This window comes from Hoplias malabaricus, chromosome 3 (assembly GCF_029633855.1).
Source record: "Hoplias malabaricus isolate fHopMal1 chromosome 3, fHopMal1.hap1, whole genome shotgun sequence".
Taxonomy (NCBI): Eukaryota; Metazoa; Chordata; class Actinopteri; order Characiformes; family Erythrinidae; genus Hoplias; species Hoplias malabaricus.
Window position 1 is genome coordinate 33,003,925 of NC_089802.1, and position 17,685 is coordinate 33,021,609.

General features: G+C 41.9%; 1 protein-coding gene across 3 annotated transcripts in view; it reads right to left on the bottom strand.

Annotated features, from left to right (window-relative positions):
* Positions 1-17,685, bottom strand: part of drosha (drosha ribonuclease III) — a 183,368-nt gene that overhangs the window by 67,621 nt on the left and 98,062 nt on the right. For all 3 annotated transcript variants that reach the window (XM_066665982.1, XM_066665981.1, XM_066665980.1), the window contains exon 22: positions 578-648. In XM_066665982.1, coding sequence (XP_066522079.1) covers positions 578-648 — 71 coding nt within the window. The remainder of the gene's footprint in view (positions 1-577; positions 649-17,685) is intronic.

The window sequence follows — 17,685 nt, forward strand, 5'->3', positions numbered from 1 at the left end:
AATATTATTATATTTGTAAACACAACCGTTTTTATTTGAGTTGTGTGTTGAAGCAAATATGGTGGCTACTCTATACACATCACCTGCAACTTATGGACATAACATTATCCAGTTGCTGTCTCGCTCATGTAGGTGGTGTTTAAGAACATGCAGCAGCTTGAAAGGTTCTTGAGCAGTAAAATTATACTCTGCCCTCTTTTGGTACTTTGTGGAAGATTGCTGATTGCTGCTCTGAGCCAATGTTTTTCATTCCTAGAGGAAGTTTCATACTGGAGCGTGTCTAAAGCCCAAAGGCAACACTCCCCTCCAAAAATCTACAACATGCATTATTCCAAAACTCAACCAGGAATTGTTATGGACCTACTTTCCCATCGACTGCATCTTAAAACAGACAGATCTGCTAAAAATAAATAAATTAATTACATTTCTTCCCTAAAGCAAAGAAGAAACAACACTTGCTCTGCTTTTAACTCAATGAACTCTGTGTGGAGGATCAGGGCTGTAGGGCAGAAGCAGAAACGAGGGTTTAATCTCTGACACAAAAACAAACACATATACACACACACATATATATTACCTCACTGTTGAACAGCAACCTCCCGAAGAGCTGCTTGGCCTCCTCTAACCCGCCTTCCAAGTAAACTGCCCCTGGAGCAAGAGATGGAGGAAAGAAACATCAAGTAGGAAGACAGGCACCGGAAAATTTAAAGAGAAAGAAAGAAAAAAAGAAAAATAAATAAATATAAAAATCGAAAAGAAAATGTAAAGAGAAAAACAGAAAAAGGAATAAAGGAAGAAAAAAGGAAAAAAGGGGAGAGAAAAGAAAGCAAAAAATAATGAATGAAATGAAAAGAAAAAAAAAACAAAAAAGAAATAAAAATAAAGAGAAAAGCAGAAAAAGGAATAAAGGAAGAAAAAAGGAAAAGGGGAGAGAAAAGAAAGCAAAAAATAATGAATGAAATGAAAAGAAAAAAAAACAAAAAAGAAATAAAAATAAAGAGAAAAGGAATGCAATGAATGAAAGAAAAAAGAAAGCAAGAAAGACAGAAAAGAAGAAATTAAAGCAAGAAAGTAATGCAATTAATGAATAACGAAAAAAGAAATCAACAAATAATTAAAAATATTTAAGAAAGGAAGCAAACAAGAAATAAACAAAAGAAAAGAAGAAAAAAAGAAAAAGGCAAACAAATGTGCTATCAGATTGGCTCTAATCTTCATGTAAGACTGAAACAACTACAAATGTGTTCTCATGGGAAACACACACACACTTCCCTAAACGTGCACACACACACTCTTTTCTAAAACCAGGATTATGTAAAAGAGGATGTTGGGCATAAAACATGAATATTAATCCTCTCCTGAGGTGAATTTACATTAATGAATTAATTTACCTGGAGACAGCAGAGACGCGCTCTCGCACTCACGGGGGAGTCGAAATTTAGCATAACAAACTCCACATTACAACTCCTGCCATCGCACGCTCCCTCTACTGCCAGCAAACTTGCAGAAATTGATTTGCACTCGAAATGAGCTGTAATTGCTTCATTAGTGTCCAGAAGTGATTTTTTTAAATTTCATTTTTATGAAAAGTTACCCTAGGGGGTGCCGCAACAAAGACCCACCCCTTGAAAGTGCTGCGCAGATGGGACCCGAACGGGACTCGCAAGGGCACTTGGCAAAGGCTAAACGAACTTAAAAGAACTCTGGGCTTACATGCTCATTTAGCAAAGGAGTCACTTGTAATTAGTAAATGCAACTTCTGTAAAAGGCATCACAGAATATCAGTAGTGCTCACAGCTTGTATAATCTCCACTGAAATGCACTGAAGAGCTGAAGGTCACCATGCCCAATGCCAAATGTATAAACCCTGCTCAGAATTGGGTTGGGGAGTTTTCCACTACATGGTAGACTCGACTTGACTAGGCTCTACTCTATACACTTTGGAACCTGGTCCCTGGTCGATTGTCCACTAGCACAGCTCACCCCTGAAATGTAGCTGCTGATGTTGCAAACCAGTCTCTAATGGGAACCTCATGCTTTGGAAACAATGGTTGCAGTAAAAATAAATAAATCAAAAATAAATAAAATAAATAAAAAAGTTGTGTTCTTTCCTTTTTGTTGCACTGTCCCAGCTTTACGAGCTGGCATTGTGGATTCACATTACCAGTCCGAAGTGTCTCAGATCTGATATTATCTGTCACTGTCATATGTGGTCCTATATGGGATATGTATCTGATTCGTGGGCATGCGACACTAATGCAATGCATTATATTGGATTTCATGTTTCTTTTTGCCTATATGAATGTGCCTAGAGCTTTCGCCTTAGCCAGCACCAGCAGTGCGGTAAAACAACAGAGAGTCTCGAGCTGTATCCCCTAATAATCCCTGCATAAATCAGTTCACAAATTATAAAACAAAATCTACTACACCAAGACAGGGAACTAGTAAGACTGGAAAATGTAAAGCTAATTAAAAATGAGATATAATTAGACAGAGACTTATTTTATGACCTGGAGTGTGCACTACAAAGGGTTTAGAGAGATATTTGAGATTGAGCCAACCTCTCAGCGCAGCAGTAAAAGCCGCTGGCATTTTTCACATTGGCCAGCAGTTTGTTGTTCTCCTGGGTAAAATATGATACACATGAGCTACTAATATTTACGTTTTTCTCTTTTAATACAATGCGTCATCTCGCAAATATTTTGGTGAATATACGTAATGTATAATTGTGTGTATGCATGACAGACACAACCCACTTACGTTTATTACACAACTTGAACCATCAACGCTGCAAATCTGATCTGAGCAAAAAATCTGAACTGATGAATAAAGCTTATAATGCGAACACAGCCTTAGTGTCCACTGTTCTGAGGGGACCTTTTCTGCTTCAACTAAGAGGGTCAAACATGAGACGATGATCTTCATCCACTGCGCATTGTGGCTGTTTTCATCTAGAGGCTGTTTGTTTTATTAGCTGCAATAAAGGAACGATTTGCGTTAGTTTGGACCCGAGTACTTACGCCAGTCCATTCCGCTCTGAAATCAATGAGCAGCGCACAAACTGAGTGCAGTGTGGCATACGGCTCTTTTATTTCTGCTAATGGGTCGTTTTGCTCCAGGGCGCTCTGACACTGGTGTGCCTAAATGTGAGGCGAAGCGAGGCGGGGCTTTTATGGACAACAGCACACACTGATGTATCAGAGATTTAAGGCCATGAGACCAGAACATTCTGCCATTGACTGAAAACACCCTACAAAGACCATGCTGACCTATTTGGGCGGAAGAGTGCGACAAAGTATTTGAAACCTTAGTCGTACACGTCTAGAACATCAACACTAGCTTGTATCTCCAGATTTGTCGTTTTTTTTTTGGTCATACATGTTTTAATTTGAAAACTCTATCCTGCACATACCGAAGCATGTTACAAGCATTGTTTCTTGAGTTGGTACTTTAAAAAGAGGACTTTATATTTGAAAACATGAGAACACAATGCCTATGTCATGTTGAAAAATTTAATTGTTCAGCGCATGTGCCTATTTATTTGTGGATCTGGAGCATCTACCAAGTCAGGGCTTTTTTTTTTTTTGTGAGCTGCCTAAGTCAGATAAAATGAGATAAAACAACCTGTTCTGCTTTTGCTCTGCTGCCTATGTCAAGTGCATAGACTTTAGAATTGTCCCACCCACTTGACAGAATCTCTCCAGTCACAGCGCTAAAACCGAGATTATGTGGGAGTGCAGAGATGAGGTCAAACAAGGCTAAAAAATCCAATGAGGGTGGAAAATAAATGGACCGATTAAATATGGAGAAAAGAAATGAGAAGAAATAACTGTTCATTTGTTTCTCAGTGATGTTGGTTTGGGGTTGGGGTGAGCTGTGGCTCATTCTCATTTAAAGAAACAGGCTCTGAAACCAGCCGGTTTGAATAGGGCTGTTTAGGCAGTGGGTTGGAGCCAATAGTCTTGTGTTAGCGGAGATAACAGATTATTCCAAGTTGAATTTTCGTCTAAAATAATGGGTGTGATTGTTCATGTACTCAAATTGTTTGTTATTTGAGTGTACTGTGGCTTTAAGACCGGGCGGCTTCAGACTTAGACTTGCTCAGAGTTTATTGAAGCTGCGTGGGGAGATTTTGTGTTGGGAACTACATGGTTTTCTAACCGAATTGAATTGGAAAATAGGGAAGAATCTAACTTTGGAATTACTTCAGTGATAAAGATTACAACATTCTGCATGTGTATTAGTCAAAATAAACTGATTTGTTTTATTCATCTAGGAGTGCAGTGGAAGTTTTGCAGTGGAAAAGCACATTCTACATGTGTTAAGAAATAGTTCAGACACCCCATAAATTTCCTTTGGTCCCCACAGGAAGAAAGGTGCTGATGTGTTTGATCCTATGGTGGGATTTTGAAGAAAGTATGTCATGGATGTATGAACTCTTTAATTTAGAAAAGGAGAATAATTCATAAAAATATTTATCATAAGTGTACACAAATGCCTCAAGTAATATAAAGACACTCAGTACTGCGCTCAGTATTAAATGTCCACCGACGTCTACTAATGAGACCTGCTCTATTTCTCCACACCTCCAAAGTTCAGTATTAGAAGTTGGTTGGATTTGATTGGTTGTAATTACACACACATTCAGTGATGCTTAGGGTGACCAGACGGTGGAACAGAGGACACATCTCCTCTCACTCAAGCGAACCAAACGGAGTAGAGGAGGGCGGGACTAGTTTGTGAACGAAACGCGTCTCGAAATTCTATGTAAGCTCTAGAAAAACAAAATCCCGGACGTTTGTGAAATTCCGGCCGGACATTTTTTTTAAGTCTAAAAAAGAGGACATGTCCGGGTAAAAGAGGAATTCTGGTCACCCTAGTGATGCTGCTGCATGGCTTCTGTCCAGTTTGTTTGAGTGCTCTAGCACAAGAACTGCTTCATATTCCTAGTTTAGTTTCAGCACTCAGTGCTTCTACTTTGTCTATCTATAACTTTCAGTTGACAGCTACACATCCTTTCTAGCAGTCAGCGCTACGTGACCCACAACATGGAGACATCTTCTACAATGTCTACAGTAGGAAGATAAACAGAAAAGTGTGAATTTTACCACATGTAAAGCTTTAATGGTCTTTTTTTTTCTCTCTCTCTCTCAAAGTTCTATATGCTGTTTAACTGATGAAGAATATCTTCTTGGTGAGACACATGGTCTTGCAGTATATATATCAGTGGCGGATGCTGGTCTTTCAAGGAGGGGAAGCTCAATTTCGGCCTACATCATAAAATGTGTTGGTTTATTTATAAGTAAATTCTACCCTCCGTTCCTTTTCAAGAAAATGATCTGTGACCCTGTTGTACCAACAAGACGTCTTTTCCAGGGACTTGACTAGTGTCCTCTCAATGGCCAGCAGAGCTAGGCTGCTTAAATGGCCTTGGCCCATGTGAAGTGTGCCCGCCTGTGCTGCCACAGATCTTTACACCAAAGGATCACTGATTCGCTCATTTTGCTGTCAATCAAAAAGGAATTCAGTCTCAGACAGATCATCCAATCATCATGCAGAAGCTGAGCGTCCGGGCCAGCCGAGGCCAGCCCACTGCCCCATAGACCCCCAGAGACGCTGAGCGTCCGATGGGCGGGACAAAGCCCATCATTTATCCAGTGACTCGTCTCGTTTCACTGCACTTCGCTATTGAACTCTGTGGATGCTCAGCATCCACACCGTTTAAAGCACTGAAGCTGCGTTGATGATTGAGAGGAAAGACGCGTCTTTACCAGTGATAAGAAGCTGATTCTGAACAAAAGTTGAGCGCGTTGTAGTGCATATTTATTCAATGACATGTACACACAACAGTATATATTTGATCACATATTTTTTTATGTTTTAGGCTAAGCTGAGCTTCCTTTGCAGTCTTAGAGCAATCGCCGCTGATATATATATATATATATATATATATATATATATATATATATATATATATATATATATATGAATGAAAGGGCTGTCTGAGCAAACTACATGATGGTACAAGTGCTTTCGTTTGGTGTGGACAATGTAGACAAAGAAACAAATGGTCTCGTTTTGGGCACACCATGATGAAATGAAGGATAACTGGATGAAACCAGAAGTGGTTTCTAGTGCGAGAGTCAGATAAAGAGCAACTGGAGGCAAAGTTCAAACCAGAACATCTTGAGGATAAAGAACAAAGCTTTATGAATGTATGAGGACTGGAGAGGGTAGTAATAGAATTTCATGAGAAACCCCCAGAGTGCTCCCCAAAAGAAAAAAAAAAAACTCCCACTTTCAGTGGAAGTCAGTACCCAAAAACAGATTACAGTCTATCAATTGACCCCCTTCTAGGTTTTGTCCACCAAGGCTAAAAGACATCCACTCCCACTGGGATGCCATCAGTCTGTCAGTCGTCCAGTAGTGGGTCACCGGAAGAACAGGTCAATTGGGGAATCAGGACAGGCTCTATCATGAAATTCAGCTCCAGTTGCTTTGAGAAAATAAATGTGGACGGGTTCGAATTGCAACTGTGGAGTAACATATTTATGGATGGCGGTTTATAGCACATTTCCAATGTGTGCCATTCCTTTAAAAAAGAAATCTGTAGCTTATTTCTGCAACGGTTTAATATAAAAGCGGCCAGTACACCCCAAGGGTGCAGCCAGTAAATGCACTCTTTGGCAGTGCACAGGTGCACCCTACAGCCTCCCGTTCGGGTTCCAGCTGGCCCATGTGTGCTCTGTGCCTAAGGATACAGCTGGCTGCATTTTCATTGGGTGGAGGGAAGGGTATAGCTCCCTCATTCCCTCTCTCTCAAAGGCAATAGTTTGCTCACAAGCTTGTAAATACCCACTGGAGATATTACCACAGTGAAGGCTCTTAGCCAGTCAGAATGCAATCCATCTCACATGGTTTCTTCTTTCGCAAAAAGGTACAAAGGTCTTGTTTCGACGATTGGCCCAGCACAAGAAAACCCGGGGATTATCTGTACGAGTCCATTCCACAGTGAATACAATATGCACACCATATGGTTCAGGAAAGGTCACTGTGCCATTGGGGCTGCTAGGATGCCTCTTGTGGAGGGTTCAAACGTGAAATACATGAATCTGGCAACCATCCGGCAGATTTAGTTCTTCTAAAGAAACCAGAAAAAAAACATCTTACAGAGAAGACATTTTCTCTCTTATTACAGTTCATCATGTTCTTTAAAAGACACTCTGAAGAAAATAAAACAAATAACACATCAATTCTAAATCTCCACAGGATATGTTTTACCATCATTTACTCCTCTGTTAAGAAAAGGTCATTGGGTGATGATTTCAAGAGCCACCACTGAGATAATGCCACTTTCCTCCAGCCTGCTTTTCAGTTAGCACTCAGCTAACAGTTACCAGTGCTGAATGTTTACTTCCTGAAGCCTGTAACAAACACTCATTCAGTCTGACACGACATCCTAATCAGGGCTGAGGTGGGTCTCTAGACCACCTGGGATCACTGGGCACAGGGCAAGAACAGGCAAATTGTACTCAGTAAAGGTATGATGGCTGGTGAGTGGGCGTGGTTACTCAGTGAACGTATGATGGCTGGTGAGTGGGCGTGGTTACTCAGTGAAAGTATGATGGCTGGTGAGTGGGAGTGGTTAATCAGTGAATGTATGAAGACTGGTGAGGGGGCGTGGTTACTCAGTGAATGTATGAAGACTGGTGAGGGGGCGTGGTTACTCATTGAAAATATGATGGCTGGTGAGTGGGCGTGGTTACTCAATGAATGTATGATGGCTGGTGAGTGGGAGTGGTTAATCAGTGAATGTATGAAGACTGGTGAGTGGGCGTGGTTACTCAGTGAATGTATGAAGACTGGTGAGTGGGAGTGGTTAATCAGTGAATGTATGAAGACTGGTGAGTGGGCGTGGTTACTCAGTGAATGTATGAAGACTGGTGAGTGGGCGTGGTTACTCAGTGAATGTATGAAGACTGGTGAGTGGACATGGTTACTCAGTGAAAGCATGATGGCTGGTGAGTGGGAGTGGTTACTCAGTGAAAGTATGAAGACTGGTGAGTGGGCGTGGTTACTCAGTGAAAGTATGATGGCTGGTGAGTGGGAGTGGTTACTCAGTGAAAGTGTGATGGCTGGTGAGTGGGCGTGGTTACTCAGTGAAAGTATGATGGCTGGTGAGTGGGCGTGATTACTCAGTGAATGTATGAAGACTGGTGAGTGGGCGTGGTTGCTCAGTGAATGTATGAAGACTGGTGAGTGGACATGGTTACTCAGTGAAAGTATGATGGCTGGTGAGTGGGAGTGGTTACTCAGTGAAAGTATGAAGACTGGTGAGTGGGAGTGTTTATTCAGTGAAAGTATGATGGCTGGTGAATGGGAGTGGTTACTCAGTGAATGTATGAAGACTAGTGAGTGGGCGTGGTTACTCAGTGAAAGTATGATGGCTGGTGAGTGGGAGTGGTTAATCAGTGAATTTATAAAGACTGGTGAGTGGGCGTGGTTACTCAGTGAATGTATGAAGACTGGTGAGTGGACATGGTTACTCAGTGAAAGTGTGATGGCTGGTGAGTGGGAGTGGTTACTCAGTGAAAGTATGAAGACTGGTGAGTGGGAGTGGTTACTCAGTGAAAGTATGATGGCTGGTGAGTGGAAGTGGTTACTCAGTGAACGTATGATGGCTGGTGAGTGGGCGTGGTTACTCAGTGAATGTATGAAGACTGGTGAGTGGGCGTGGTTACTCAGTGAATGTATGAAGACTGGTGAGTGGACGTGGTTACTCAGTGAAAGCATGATGGCTGGTGAGTGGGAGTGGTTACTCAGTGAAAGTATGAAGACTGGTGAGTGGGCGTGGTTACTCAGTGAAAGTATGATGGCTGGTGAGTGGGAGTGGTTACTCAGTGAAAGTGTGATGGCTGGTGAGTGGGCGTGGTTACTCAGTGAAAGTATGATGGCTGGTGAGTGGGCGTGATTACTCAGTGAATGTATGAAGACTGGTGAGTGGGCGTGGTTGCTCAGTGAATGTATGAAGACTGGTGAGTGGACATGGTTACTCAGTGAAAGTATGATGGCTGGTGAGTGGGAGTGGTTACTCAGTGAAAGTATGAAGACTGGCGGGTGGGAGTGTTTATTCAGTGAAAGTATGATGGCTGGTGAATGGGAGTGGTTACTCAGTGAATGTATGAAGACTAGTGAGTGGGCGTGGTTACTCAGTGAAAGTATGATGGCTGGTGAGTGGGAGTGGTTAATCAGTGAATTTATAAAGACTGGTGAGTGGGCGTGGTTACACAGTAAAAGTATGAAGATTGGTGAGTGGGCGTGGTTACTCAGTGAATGTATGAAGACTGGTGAGTGGACATGGTTACTCAGTGAAAGTATGATGGCTGGTGAGTGGGAGTGGTTACTCAGTGAAAGTATGATGGCTGGTGAGTGGAAGTGGTTACTCAGTGAACGTATGATGGCTGGTGAGTGGGCGTGGTTACTCAGTGAATGTATGAAGCCTGGTGAGTGGGCGTGGTTACTCAGTGAATGTATGAAGCCTGGTGAGTGGGCGTGGTTACTCAGTGAAAGTATGAAGACTGGTGAGTGGACATGGTTACTCAGTGAAAGTATGATGGCTGGTGAGTGGGAGTGGTTACTCAGTGAAAGTATGAAGACTGGTGAGTGGGCGTGGTTACTCAGTGAAAGTATGATGGCTGGTGAGTGGGAGTGGTTACTCAGTGAAAATGTGATGGCTGGTGAGTGGGCGTGGTTACTCAGTGAAAGTATGATGGCTGGTGAGTGGGCGTGATTACTCAGTGAATGTATGAAGACTGGTGAGTGGGCGTGGTTACTCAGTGAATGTATGAAGACTGGTGAGTGGGCGTGGTTACTCAGTGAAAGTATGATGGCTGGTGAGTGGGAGTGGTTACTCAGTGAAAGTATGATGGCTGGTGAGTGGGCGTGGTTACTCAGTTAATGTATGAAGACTGGTGAGTGGGCGTGGTTACTCAGTGAATGTATGAAGACTGGTGAGTGGACATGGCCACTCAGTGAAAGTATGAGGACTGGTGAGTGGACATGGTTACTCAGTGAAAGTGTGATGGCTGGTGAGTGGGAGTGGTTACTCAGTGAAAGTGTGATGGCTGGTGAGTGGGAGTGGTTACTCAGTGAAAGTATGATGGCTGGTGAGTGGGAGTGGTTAATTAGTGAATTTATGAAGACTGGTGAGTGGGCGTGGTTACTCAGTGAATGTATGAAGACTGGTGAGTGGACATGGCCACTCAGTGAAAGTGTGATGGCTGGTGAGTGGGAGTGGTTACTCAGTGAAAGTATGATGGCTGGTGAGTGGGAGTGGTTAATTAGTGAATTTATGAAGACTGGTGAGTGGGCGTGGTTACTCAGTGAATGTATGAAGACTGGTGAGTGGACATGGTTACTCAGTGAAAGCATGATGGCTGGTGAGTGGGAGTGGTTACTCAGTGAAAGTATGAAGACTGGTGAGTGGGCGTGGTTACTCAGTGAAAGTATGATGGCTGGTGAGTGGGCGTGGTTACACAGTGAAAGTATGATGGCTGGTGAGTGGGAGTGGTTACTCAGTGAAAGTGTGATGGCTGGTGAGTGGGAGTGGTTACTCAGTGAAAGTATGAAGACTAGGTGAATGGGCGTGGTTACTAACTGAATGTATGAAGGCTGATCTTAGCTTGTCTCCTTAACAAACCCAGTAGTGTTGGGTCTTATGTTGTGATCCTTCCGAGCTCTTTAGCAACTCTAAAGTTGCAGAAGCACCAGCCGAGCGTCTGTAATCATTCAAATGCACAGGGTTTTTCATCTAGGGACAGACGCAATTAATTAGCACAGTGCTAGCACCCGCTCGCATGTGACTGCAAAACAGTGTAGTTAGCTCAATATAGAGAAGCTCATCCTCATTCAATGAACCATCACGTTCAATTACCTCTGCGCTCTCTACAGTGTCCTCCACGTCGTGAGTCAGCAGAAATTTCTTGCTAGCTCACTGTGTTTTCTTAAGGTCGATGAGCCTTTAATTCAGTCAGATCAGAGCTAGCTAGTGAGGCTGAGAGACCTATTAACATCAGCTCGCATCAAATCCATTACAGGGAAAAACGCTAACCGCCGGCTCAGAGTTAACTTCAAGATGAGGCTAAAAAGAGCCATGGGCTCGGGGCAAGAGCATCGTTTAAACAGTAAGCTTTTAGTGAGTACTTAGCTTCCAGTTGGGGGTGATTTAGCTGTTTGCAATGCAATCTCTCAAAGTGTCCAGCACCGCCAGTGCTCTGATTTCCAATCCACACAGCATTCGGATTAATCCCGGAATGAATGGGCATTTGACACTTTAATATTTGCTGTTTTGACACTTTCATAAATACACCAGAATGAATCCTTTCAAACTGATTAGCCTTTAATCCATCCGATACTTTTAAACGCATCGCATCAAGTCTGGGCATATGCCAAAGGAAGAAAAACAAAGACAAACAAACAAACACACAAAAAAGAGGCATACAGTATCCCACAATCCCTGATTAAATTCCAAATTTAAGCATCTTACTGTCGTGAGAGGAAAAAATTAAACGGGAGGGCTGAAGAAGGGAAGGAAAAACCCTATCCTTCCTTTCCCTCCACCAGGGTGGCAGCAATTAACAAAAGAGCCTGGCTTTTGCACAATAACCACAGTAAGCACATTGTAAAAAGCGGAGATATTCAATGAATCAAAGATAATCCTTTCTCTCCTCGGTTTTTAATAGGAGAGGCTTTAAGCGACTTCACAAAGTCTCCCCCATCTGTCTGCCTCTGGCGGCGCTAATCCACACATCGACTGCATGTGGAAATTAGGGCCACCAGACAGCCCCACTTTGCTTCTTGCCAGCTTTTTTCCTTTTCATCCCACCGCTCCACCAGCACTTCGCAGGAGTCCCTGGGATAAATAAAAGCTATATACACACAGTTCCATAAGAGAAGGTGACGGCAGCTCAAGGGAACGGCAAGCTTGGCCTTCACAATTACGACGGGCAACCGGTACTTCATTATATGAGGCTATAGGCAAAGGCATGCCTCGGACCATGGTGGGCCTGAAGAGTGATGAATAAAGATTAAAAAAAAAAATGAAGAAAAGAGGAAAAAGTTAGGTATTTCCATTCAACGCTGAATAATTCAGGGTTGTAGGCGTTCATTTGCAATGCAGATTCCTCTTACCCCAGACACCCCACCCTCTCTCTGCCCCCCCCGCCTCTATCTGCGCTGATCCTCCGCTCACACTGCTCTATCGCGCTTTTATTTCTACCGCCTTCAGGTTAATAAATGTAGACGCTATATATTTTTCATACAGGCCGCAGGGTTAAAGCTTGCTAAACGGGGAGCGCTCCGTGGCTGGGAACAGATCCCAAACAAAGGCAAAGTGTAAAAGGTCAAAGCAGCCGGTGTGATTTATGTTCCACTCGGCTTGTGTGAATAAACACTGGCGGAGGGTTCTCGCCAAATGTTTACTGTGCGTTCTCTGTGTACCTAGAGTCATATGGATGTGTAAAGCTCTCACGCAAGATGGAAAAAAAAAATGAAGCATTGCTAGCGGACAGCAGACGGCTTTCTTCACAGACGTAGCCGTGGCTGGAGTGGAGGTAGAGTGTGATGTCTGTTTTAGTCGAACATAAGCAGGGCATGGTTTTGACTGACAGGAAGCAAGGTCATATCTGATGTGGAGCATGCATACCACCAGGGGGAACGGAAAGAGAGGGGAAAAAAAAAAAAAAAATAAAACATTGTGCAAGATTCTGCGGGAGTACTCGTCTTGCCAAAAATTGCTGACAAGTGCACAGACACGCGCTGTCGTTTCGGATGATAGACGTACAGTCTCTCCATCTCTCTCGTGTCCTCTCTCTCGCACTTGCTCTCCGTTTCCTCTGCCACTCTCAGCCTGAGAACAAAGAATCTTAACAGGAGAAGTGGGCAAAGGAGCCCAGGAAGAGAGACAGGAGGCACAGAAGGGAAGAAAAGGCGACAGAGACGAGACGGCGTGCTCCCAAGTAATGAAGGGAGGAAGGAAAATGACAAATGTCACCGCTGAGGAACAAATTATCATCGGAAGTGGTGTTCCTGCCTGTCATCCTATCTGGAGTACACTCTTCCTTGAGGGGCTCCAAGAACTCTTAGAGCAAGAGATGCCTTGAGGGAAGTTTTACATCAAACTTCTCTCGGTGGACGCAACAAAGAATTTGGGATCAAGACAAGTCCTGATTATGAGGGGGAGGAAAAAAATACTGGGATTAATCATGATTAATCAAAGAATGTCACTGGGATTAACACGATTGACTCCACTAATATTCATTCATTCATTAATTGTCTGTAACCACTTACCCAGTTCAGGGTCATGGTGGGAGCAGAGCCTACCTGGAATCACTGGGCACAAGGCAGGATCACGCCCTGTAGGGGGCGCCAGTCTTTTGCAGGGTGACACACGCTCACACACTCATGTAAAATTACACTTGGGTAGCGAATCCACCTACCAATGTGTGTTTTTGGACCATGGGAAGAAACCTGAGCATCCAGAGGAAACCCATACAAACACAGGGAGAACACCAGCAGTAATAGTTTTCTATTGATAGACACAACTAATATAAATGTAACTCCATTGTGTTAATTTTACAATAATTAATTTATTTTACATTACATTTGATCCTGGGCTCCCCCTACAGATGAAGATTGTAATTCCCTTTCCTGAAACAAGGAGGAGGGAGGGAGGGAGGGAAGTGGGGTGGTTTTCTACTCTCCTCCAAAAGTTACATAGTATAGTTTCTGCAGGGCTGAGTCTGAAGTAGCAAGGACAGAAGCGCTATTCTCCCTATTACATGTCAGTGAAGCATCATTATGATTTTGAAATTAAAAGTGAAATACTAATTATTCGAATCCTAACATGGGACTGGTGTGATTAATTGCAATTAATCGCAGCACATTTTGTAATTAGTTACTAATAGTAATACATTAAACCTCAAGAAGATTTATCATTTCAGCTATATACCAGTACACAGTAAAAGTGTGAAACACATTCCTCTAGGACCATGGTGTAACACACAACATAAGTGCAGACAACACCCTACATGCAGAAATTAGGAATGACTTAAATAAACACAGAACAGGACTCTAAGACAGTGTAGTTCTCCTCCACAGCCAGTCATAACACTGTTCAAACTAGCACAGGTTCAGATATCAAACTTGATAGATATTTCTTTTTTTTTTGCAAGGCATCACGGATGGCTCAGTAAGCACTCGGATCACGTCTTTCAGCAGTTCACACACAGCAACCAGAGGGTTTTGTCAGCTATGTACGAAAACAACTGGCAACTGGAAAACTTGGTGCTAAAATCATGTAGCATGGCATTACCTGGCATTAGGCAACTCCACTGCTTTAGTTTTTATTTAAAGCCCTGATGCCCTCCTACAAAGCCAAGGCTGGACCAGCCCCTCCCTACATGACAGCAATGGTCATAACCTGATCCCTGCCTCGAGCGCTTTGAGCTTCAGTACGGCTCATCTAGAACCATCATCAAGTCAAGTCTTATGGGAGACGGGCTTCAAAGATTCTTCCCTGTCCTGGCCTTTGCTGGGGGGAGCAAACCTCCACTGGTCTTTACAATTCAAACAGCAGAGTCTCTCACTGTCTTCAAATACAGACTGGAGACTCATCTATTTGTGCTGTATTTAAATGGCTACTGATCATGCACTTATTGAAACATCTTAATAACGACCCACCAAGATGTGTTTTTGGACTGTGGGAGGAAACTGGAACACCTGGGGGAAACCCATGCAGACACTGAGAGAACTCATTAAATTCTTCACAGACATTGACCCACAGGCCAAACTCAGACTCCATTATAATTCAGTCCACAGTTTTGGTCACATGACAGGTCTAATGACCACTTTGTTCAAATAACAGTCACAGTATGTAGCTCAACAAAGTGACATACTAGCAAGGGAGGGATGAGTTTAATTCTAAAAATTTTAATGTCACAGATGTGTGTAAATTTTGTCAAGTTCTGAGATGCCTTGCTGAGCTTGTAAATAAAGAGAACAGTGGAGAAAAGTAGCCAATGCACCTCATGTCACTTCTAACACAGCCCCAGATGGGACACTTCCCTGTTATATTGTAACACCCTGCAAACAACCTCACCCAGCTCCACTGTGTGATAATGCTTTATTTGAGGCTTGGTGCTCTTTCTAGAACTTCTTTTAGTTCTGAAGAACATTTTAGGTTCTCAAGCCAAATTATGTTTTTGGAAATGCACAAATAGTTTTCAAATTAGGTTTGCGAACCAGTGAACTGAAAGCAAACTGGTTCCATGTTGGTGGGAAAGGGTTCTCTTTACTCCCACACCTGGGAGAAACTGCATACTTCAAAATTCAGTTTTGCTTCATTAAAATAAAGAAGTTCTCTTTTGGATAAATTATTTGGGGCATATGACATTTTGAAATATCACAACAGAATCATATTGAGATTTGAGTATTGTGTTAATACTGTAGGGCCTGCAGCAATCCTCAACCCTACATTCTAGATCAATATGGAAGATACCATGGCAGCTACGAGATGGAACGCTGCAGCAAGGCTACTTGTCTTTAATGAGCCGGTCACTGGTAGTGGTACCCCAGGCAACATCAACACCGTCAGCACTTTTTAATCTTTCACTGGGTAACTAGTGATGAGAAACTTGCTGACTTTGCTCTCCTCCATCTCTGACACCACCTCTATCATTTCCCACGCGCTATAGATCTCTGATGTCCCTTCCTTACTTCCTTCCTTCCTTTCAAAGCAAAGACTTCAAACATCTGGGTAAGATGGGAGAAAAAATGCAAGGACTACGAAAGTGATCGCCATATAATGAATTCAGATTTGATTAGAAATATAGTGAAAGCCCATATGATTGCAATGATGGGAATTGCTTATAAGCTCACGTTAATGTTGTTAAAAAATGTAATGTGTTTTAATCCTGTACAGAAAAATACTTTATCCTGCTGCTGTTTTTTCTGAGCACAAATATTTGAAATGTGGTCCTGAAAATAAGTATTGGTGGGTAACCAAATCTGCTTTAAAAAAAATGAAAATGAAAATTCTGGAGGAAAATTCATGGGCGAGATCCATCATGACATGAACGAATGGTGAAAAAGGTGCGTATCTAAATGAGGATTTTATTAGCTAATAATTTTATTAGGATTTTATTAGCCTGCAGGTTTTACAAGTCCTGCAGTCTCTTGTCTTTATAATCTAAAACCTTCACATTAAGTCAAATATGCATTTTTTATTAAACATTGAGCATGACATTTACTGATGATTAACTGCAACAAAGTTAGTTTTCTTCAGGCAACATGACCCAAAGACCCAGACACTGAGTAACAAAAATAAATAAATGAATAAAAACAAACTATAAATGTCACAATGAAATGGAAAATGGAATGCATTTGTTTTCTTTAATTACTTAATTATTAAGTACTTCCAAATAAAAGAGGACAGTTGGGCTAGAAGTACTTAAAAATATTGAAATCACGCCAACTCGCATACATAATCACACGTCATTAGGTGTTTTACAGGATGAAACATCTCTGTACTTTGAGTAAATTTAACAAAGAAGCAAGGCTTTTGTATTTTTATTGATACGGCACAACTGCGTGAAATTAATTTGAACTAGCATATGAAAAATTAAGATAAAATAGATGGATTTTGACCAAAGCTTTGCTTTAACGGCTGTTGTACTTGAGCATGAAATCTGTCAAAGATTTGTTTCCTGACACCAAAGTAAATGTTCCTAGACATATATAGTATTGCCCCAGTCCTAAAAGAAACACTGAACTGATCACATTTTTCTTTTCAATCATTGTATTCTCTACAACTGCATTGAAATATTAGAAGACATAACAGGTGAGAAACACCTGTACCATAAAAGGGGCTTTTTATTCACATAAGTCACAGCAAAACCAAGACCAACAAAGCCTTGGTACTTATTCCTATTGCAACTCAGTGGATATTGCTATAGCCAGAAGAATTGGCAATCACATTCAAAACGTAAAATAAAACCCAGTAATAGAAGCACCATGTTTAACACAGAACACCTGAGGTGCGGTGCTCAAGAGCAGCGCTCGAATTATTCAAACCCTTTCTGACTTCAGGCTGTTGTCCTGACATCTGCAGCCAAGGGCTTATTAGACCAATTCATTTGAGTGGAAAAAATTGGACCCCAAATTGTTTTTTTTGAGACGAAGCCCAAGGAACATTTGAGGATTACAGATCACTGAATCTGAACCACCTGCATCAGGCATAATAAGTTTAAGAGAATAATAAAAGGAAAGGGTTCAGTATCTTTCAAACCAGACTACAAGATGGAAGAAACTAGTTATGTTGACTAGTTACGTACATGTATTTATGTAAAGGATTTGTGTAAAGAAGTCTACTTTATCCTCAGGTATATTTTAGCTGTTCCTTTAGTCAGTGATTCTCATTTTTCGCTTTATTTTTTTACACTGTTTTTGGGATTTTTAGATTTTTTATTTTAAACCTAAAATTCTATCCACTTTGGCTGTTGTGCTAACATAATTTATGTTTGCTTTTAAATGTAGTGGTGCTCAGACCATCTGTAAGCCTTTTTGTTTATTTAAGTTTTCCCTTGGTGAAGAAATTATTGAATTTTTCAGTATGATTATTTTAAAGCC